The 7,333-nt window shown below is 42.7% G+C and overlaps 1 protein-coding gene across 1 annotated transcript; it reads right to left on the bottom strand.

The window, feature by feature from the left end:
• Positions 1-2,687: 2,687 nt before the first annotated feature.
• On the bottom strand, positions 2,688-7,098 carry LOC123080205 (probable LRR receptor-like serine/threonine-protein kinase At1g51880). Its single transcript, XM_044503104.1, has 10 exons — positions 7,011-7,098; positions 6,338-6,869; positions 5,981-6,240; positions 4,807-4,993; positions 4,281-4,361; positions 4,035-4,195; positions 3,672-3,946; positions 3,453-3,579; positions 3,301-3,369; positions 2,688-3,211 (listed from the first exon to the last, which is right to left on the bottom strand). Exons 1-10 carry the CDS (start codon positions 7,096-7,098, stop codon positions 2,688-2,690), a joined length of 2,304 nt encoding a protein of 767 aa, XP_044359039.1.
• Positions 7,099-7,333: the final 235 nt, after the last annotated feature.

The following is a 7,333-nucleotide window of genomic DNA, read 5'->3' as shown; positions in this document are numbered from 1 at the left end:
TATCCGATGTAATTCTCTTTTGCAGTGCGTTTGTTGGGATCTGATGAATTGTGGGTTTATGATTAGATTATTCATTGAAAGTAATTGAGTCTTTTCTGAACTTTATTATGCATGATTTTTATAGCTTTGTATTTCTCTTCGACCTATCCATTTGGTTTGGCCAACTAGATTGATTTATCTTCAGTCGGAGAGATGCTTTGTGATGGGTTCAATCTTGCAATGTCCCCACTTAGTGACAGAAAGGATAGCGAGGCACGTATTTATATTGTTGCCAATAAGGATAAAACGATGGGGTTTATTCATATTGATTGAGTTTACTTTGTCAACATCATGTCATCACACCTCATGGATAACTCCGTTTTTCATGAACTTAATACATCGAGAGGCAAGCATAGAAGCGCTCTCGAAGTGGAGTAGTAATAGTAGATGCAGAATCGTTTTGGTCTACTTGTGATCATTGCCGTGAATAACATCATAACTATGTGTTTTTCTATAAATTGTCGTATGCTATTTATTCGAGAGAGAAAGCTCTAGTGAAAACTATGGTCCCCGGGTCTATCTTTATCATATTATTAAAATCAAAATTACCTTGCTGCATTTTATTATATTTTATTTTGTTTTGCAATTTATCTATCTATCAACCAGATTTGATCCTTGCAAGTAACGAGTTCAATGGGATTGACAACCCTCTTACCCGCATTGGGTGCAGATATTTGCTCTTGTGTGTGCAGGTAATGTTCACTAGGATTTGCATAGTTCTCCTTTTGGTTCGATAAACCTTGGTTCTCAACGAGAGAAATACTTATCAGCTACTATATTGTTTCATCTTCCTCTTCGGGGAAAATCATAATGCAGCTCACAAGTAGCAGCCCACGAGACGACGGTGGGTCCAACTAGGGTTTTTTTTCGTGCATGGTGCATGCATTTATAGTAAATGGCAACCAGCTAGAGGAAAACAGAAAACACACAATGGTTTATCGGACAATTTACATGCCTTTGAATTGGTCATCACTCTTGATATGGATCCATGACTTATTTTTGTTGGGTTGAAATATGGTGCTACACGACTTGAAAACAATAGTACAGTGGACGTGGTCGTCCTTCCCTATTCTTTGGACGTTTCATTACAACTACTAGGGATGCTTCTTTAATACCAAAGGCTTCATGCCCGATTGTGAATTTTCAAGTATGGTTTCACATGTGCCTTAAACCTAGATTGTCTAGTGGCATGCCATGGTTCATGATTAACACAACTATCAAATGAACAGGCTCCATGACTCCTGTCTTCATTTCCTCACTACAAGATGCGTGAATGTGTACATCTGGTAGTGTGTGTATGCATCTAAGTTATACTTGGTGCTTCTAAAAAACTAAATACGACAACAGTAAGGATATACGTATATGATAGGATACATATATGAAAAGGTTTGGAAAACATATCGTTGTCACATCCATCCTACGACCAATTATCTATAATGCATAGTTGTGTTTCATATGTTCTAGATGTATCTATAACTATTGAAACGCCAATTCTTATATTTTTATGCAACTATTTATATTTATTTAACTAACGTAATGAAATATTGACAAAAGGATAGCGAGTTGCATGTTTTTTCCTCTTTAATTGTTGGACGTTCTGAAGCTCAGAAATATAAGTAACAATTAGGTGTGTCTAACTTCGAGAGGGTTGGAAGTATGCAAAAGATGGCACCCACTGGAGCCCTGGTGGCCCATGCGTCATAATACTTTGGTCATGTGGGTCCATCGTGGTGGCTTCCGATCTCCCCCTTTGTGCACCAGCTCTATATATACTCTGGGAACCCTAAACTATTTAACTATTGTTTTTTCTACCATCACCACTTCAAGCTATTCATGATTTGAGGCGGAGCCATGCCACAGTTCCTCCCTGGTACTCTATAGGAGGGGGAATTCACCTCCATCTTCATCAACACTGCATCCTCTGATGCTCTCATGTGACGTGTGAGTAGTTGACCCCAGGATCGTGGGTTCATACTACTAGCGACGTGGTATCTTCTTTCTTTGTGCTTCGATGTGTAGATTACATGAGTTGTCCTACGTGATAGTGATTATCATTGATTGTTTATGTATGTTTATTGATATTTGTGTATTACTCCAATCACTGGTTAGTTAGAATGAATGAACTAAAGATGGAGTGGTCTGCATTAGCGGGAGTATGCTTATTTGTGAAGTATCTCTTGTGTGAGTAAGATAAGAAAAGGCTTACGCTGATTTGCCTCACAAATTGAGACATATAAAATGACCGCCATACAACAATTTTTTATCAATTAAAATTAAACAATCAGGAATGGCCTACTTTACAAGTGATAGAGATCGATCTCGAGGCCTTATTCAAATTAAACTTAAGACTTCACACTTCATGTGTTTGGATATATCATACCATGTGCACTCACTTTGGTAAACTCAACACGCTTCGAAATTCCATCGAGATACCTTGAAGAGAAAAATATATATGTAGAGTCTATAGTTGCACTCATAGTATCATACCAAATTGGAAAGAAAACATAGGTGTTCTCAACGTGCAGTAGGACCGATGGACAATGCACGCACCCTCCTAGTATTGTGTTCCATCTGAAATATTGTAAGCATCATAATTGAAGTTCGGGTTGGCGCTGCCACCACTGGTAGAAAAACTATTGTTCACATATTCAACTATATATGCTGCCTTCCTCGAGCTCCATGCACTCTTGCAACTGAGCCACCACACCGGTCATGGTGGGTCGTTGCGGTGACACATATGCAGTGCACTTGAGTGCCATTTCCACCATTTTCCACACACTGTTAACATCATAAATGCCACACATACACGCATCAACCACACTTTCAATATGGCCCCGTGCCATCCGTTTTCGTGTCCAATGAATGATGCTGATGGGTGTCGCCTCCTGCAGTATGGCAGTCTTCCCTGTGACCAGTTCCAGCAGCACGACACCGAAGTTATACACATCGCTTTTAGTTGTTGGCTGCATCGTCGCCAGGTACTCGGGGTCGACGTACCCGGGTGTGCCAACGAGTGTCATTGTGGATGCGTAATCATCGCCACCATTGAAGGCCTTGGACAAGCCGAAGTCCGCAATCTTAGCCTCTAGCCTCACATTCAAGAGGATGTTGGTGGCCTTTATATCCCTATGAATTATAGGCGGGTTGCACCCCTTGTGTAGATACTCCAACCCTGGAAATCGCCATACCCGCTAGTGTTCATGTCTATGGCAACATAAAACGTTAATTAATCAACAACAAACTAGGCTTTGAAGTGTGTACCTTGTGCAGATTCAAGTGCAATCCGGAGTCTTTGACTCCATGATAAACATCCTCCATCGCGTTTACTTCCTATAAATAGTATGACATTTGGTTTGTATGAATTTCTCAAGAAACATGTTAACCTGTAGTTAACATGTAAATAACTTAAATACCTTCAATATGCTCATGTAGGGTTCCTTCTGACATGTACTCGTAGATGAGTGCCATGTATTTCCCATCTTTGCAGTAACCAATCATGGTTACAAGATTTTTATGATGAATTCGTGTCAAAATATGAGCCTAGACAAAATATTCGTAACTTATAAAACTTCACCCCGAAATTTTGTTGTACAGTCCCTACCTTGGAACATCAATCAAAGAAAGACATCTACCTCTGCAAGGAACTCCTTGACACCTTGACTGGAAGAATGAGACTGTAACTTCACCGCCACATGGGTGCCATCCTCTTGAAAACCATCATAGACGTACCCGAACCCTCCCTGGCCAAGTACTCGTTGGAAGTTGTTTGTTATCATCTTGAGCTCCTCGTACGTGAATTGACGACTCTCAAGTCGATGCAGTGAGGAATTGTCCCTATGAACATCGTTTCCTGACACATATCTCATCATGGTTTCATTGTGTGGATCCACAGAGTTGTTTATTGATCCTTAATAGGTGACAGACAGTACAACTAGAATTAGTAATGTGATTGGGAACAAGATCAGATGGTTATTGTGATCTTGCTGATGCCTCACCTTGTCTCTTCCTCCTTAGCAAGCAAAAGAGTAGTAATAATACTACCACTATTATCAGCACAACTATAGGGACGGCAATGTAGATAGTCAGATTGCTCTTTCGTTTGTTTGGTAGCCCACATGAATTGCCATTGGGGCAAAGGTCTCGATTGTTGCCATACCTAACAAATATGAAGCTTAATAATTTTGTCGACTATAACGGTAGATAGAATGGGAATAAAAAAACTTTGGGGGGGGGGGGGATACCTTAGATCCAGTGAGCCATCTTGGACTCCTTTCACAAGTCTAGATGGGATTACTCCATTGAGCTGGTTGTGTGACCAATCTCTGCAGAACAGAATTGATAACACTATTTACATGAGTCAGAAGTAATTCATGCGAATGGCTAAATTTTGACAAAAGTTGCCCGACTTACAGAACTGTCAATGAAGTTAATTGTGAAAGGGCATCTGGAATTGATCCTACCAAGTTATTGTTTGAAAGATTCCTGTGAGTTATGAAAAACTTTCCTATAGTTTTTTGTTGCACAAGTGCAGTGGACATTAAGGCAGATCCATAACTCAAGACATACAAGTACTGGATAACTTTAAGATTGGCGAAGGAAGATGAGATACCACCGTTCAGACCTCTCGAGGACAAGTCTCTGCATATAGAAGATAAGCAGTGGACCAGTTTCAGTTGATAGGAGCAGTGTAACCCTTTCTCCATTTAATATTTCCAATTATGAATTTCACAAACATAAGTTTCTTACAGATTGTTATGAACTACTTACACACGTCTAATCCTTGGGGCCCTTGCAGTGGCGTAGCTACATGCCAACTTGTCCCACACCATAATAGTCTCCGGACCGCATGGGTCACCAAACCAGTTTTTATGCACTTGACACTTCACCTTGATTGCCATGATTACTGCAGTTAATGGTTGGCAATTTTTCAATGCACTGTTGCTATTCACCATTGCTTCAGATTTTTCAGAATTTTTGTACTACTCCCTACATCCCATATTAATTGTTGATCAAACGTTTAGCGACAATTAATATGCTATGTGTGTACAATTTTAAAATGAAAAACGTTGAAATGTGACCTATACAAAAAAGACAAATTTATGGCATAGGAGGATGAATAGTATCATGTGTTAAAAAGCCTCAGATTTGTCTTTTTTACACAACCCTCATTTCAACTTATTTTGCGCTGAAATTTGACATACATGTGTGTTATGCCTTCATGTATATGTGTGTTTTTTTCCAAAACTTTTTAAAATGTAGAAAATGTGAAATTCGACAAAATTTAAAATTTTCAAAACCGAGCTCCATGGAGCTCGGCCTCCAAAGACAATATCCGGTGGACAGCATTTTAGTTGCAACGAAATCTGAATCGACGTAGTGGCTGCCTGCTCCTTGCCGCTTCAGTAACACTGTTCTCAGCCGTCTCATCATGCCGTACTGAGCCTTTGCCCTCCATATTTTGCATGCGGGTAACAAATAACCTTAGCGACCGATGGCCACGGGATAAAAAAATCAACAGTCCAGTGTACGTCGGACACGAAGCGTGCACCGCTTTGACTCATCCAACAGTGACCTAGCTGGAAGATGGGGGCTATGCGCTCTTCTGACAAAGCTAAATGAGCAAGCTGAAAGGAGAGAGCAAGCTGAACCAGTTGAATAAGCTGAACAAGACGTGGCGAATGGGAATCTCTTGTGATACGAATGGGCGCGTGCGTCAGCTTGGTTTCTACGAAAATGGGTGACAGCTGAAGGAATCTCATGTCATGCCGCTAGGCGGATGCACCGTCGTCTCTGTGCTGTGCTGTCACTTCAACTAGCACCGCGTGGGCTGCAAAGACCTCCTGCCAGGCCTAGTCATGCCAGTCCCCGTCTCACCTCCCGTCTCTATTTGTCTCCTTAAATAAAGCCTGCTAATTAGCCTGCTACTGTAAAGCGTCTGCACCTGTAAAGTAACTAGCATGAATCTTATACTCGGCGAACGGACCAGATAATCGGGTGCCGGGGCACCCGGGTTCCATCACACCTTTCCGCAATCCTAAGCCACCTGAGACAATTCGTGCCCTCATCGCCGTCTGCATCACGACCGTCGGTACCTCGAAGAGGCTATCCGTTACCTTCTCCGTTGTTGATATATCGGTAGGTTCAACCAAATGTGTCCATATTCTGTCATGTGGATCGTCGGGATACCTGACCGATCGATCAAATGCGTTCGTGGTTAAGGTCCATGACATGCATAGAAACAACATATGGGAGTATGCGATCTTTGGCTCACCTGATGACTTCGTTGTTTTCATCGGTCCGGCCGAAGTTGATCCTGTCTGAGAGGACGAGCCCCTGTGCCGCAGTCACCTGTGGGTACATCGTCTTTTTGAGCGGCCTGAGCTCCAGCAAAGAGATGAAGGGCGTTCCAGCACCCGTGTTGATGAGGCAAACTTGCAAGAAGTCGTTTGGCACCATGACGATGGCCTCCACGGACTTCTCCGTGTCCGGCTTCGTGATGTTCACGGTTTGCCAGTAGTTGACGCCGATGTGCAGGTCAAAGATGGGTGGCCGCCGGAGGCTGTCGTAGTTGCCGTACATGAACTTGGCCCGGATGAGATACTTGAGCCCGGGCAGGAGGGAGCGGAGCGTATAGCAGTTCCGCACGCCGGATGCGAAGCTGCGGACGGTATACAAGCACTTGCACAAGGACGGTGTTATGTAGTCGGCCGAAATGTTGCGGCTGATGCCGGCGCCGTCGGTGAAGCCCGTGTCCGGGTAGTACAAGAGCTTGGTGGCCGTGTCCACGTAGCCCTCCTTCCCCTGCGTTCCGCAGTCTATGCTTATGAATCCTGCATATATAGCAAACAGCACGCGATCGATCACACGCAGATAAAGATGTTGGATGATACAGTATGGACAGAGTGCAATTGTACACGATCCATTTGTGGCAACTTGCAGTAATCTTCTAGAGAACACATGTAAGTGTATACCATTGCTGTCAGGCTGGGCACGAGCTTGCAGTACGCCTCCGGCGCCGAGGCTGAGGAAGAGAAGCATCAGCCATGGCGTGGCCGCCATTGCTCGTGGCGTTAATTGCTCCGGTGCACACGCAAGAAGCAGCTAATGGAGCATCGATCATAACATATCTTTGATATGGGAAGCCTCAACTCAATCCCTTCTAATAAAAAAATTAGACAACTTGTTTTTGTGAAATTATTAAATCTATTATAAAGATTCATCGAAAGTACACATAATAAAAATTACATTGAGGTTCATGGACCACCAAACGACCATTCCACCCTAGAACGAGTGG

The sequence above is a fragment of the Triticum aestivum genome, chromosome 1B, assembly GCF_018294505.1.
Source record: "Triticum aestivum cultivar Chinese Spring chromosome 1B, IWGSC CS RefSeq v2.1, whole genome shotgun sequence".
NCBI classification, from domain to species: domain Eukaryota; kingdom Viridiplantae; phylum Streptophyta; class Magnoliopsida; order Poales; family Poaceae; genus Triticum; species Triticum aestivum.
Note: the sequence above shows the minus strand (reverse complement) of the source record. Positions and strands in the feature narration are given on the sequence as shown.

Bases quoted from the DNA above. Each gene is read 5' to 3' on its own strand.
- LOC123080205 (XM_044503104.1), bottom strand. From the start codon at position 7,098: ATGGCGGCCACGCCATGGCTGATGCTTCTCTTCCTCAGCCTCGGCGCC. The intron at 6,241-6,337 runs GACCGATGAAAA...CACGAACGCATT, and splicing joins GACAGGATCAACTTCGGCCG to TGATCGATCGGTCAGGTATC. The intron at 3,212-3,300 runs GTACACACTTCA...GGCGATTTCCAG, and splicing joins TGCACTTGAATCTGCACAAG to GGTTGGAGTATCTACACAAG.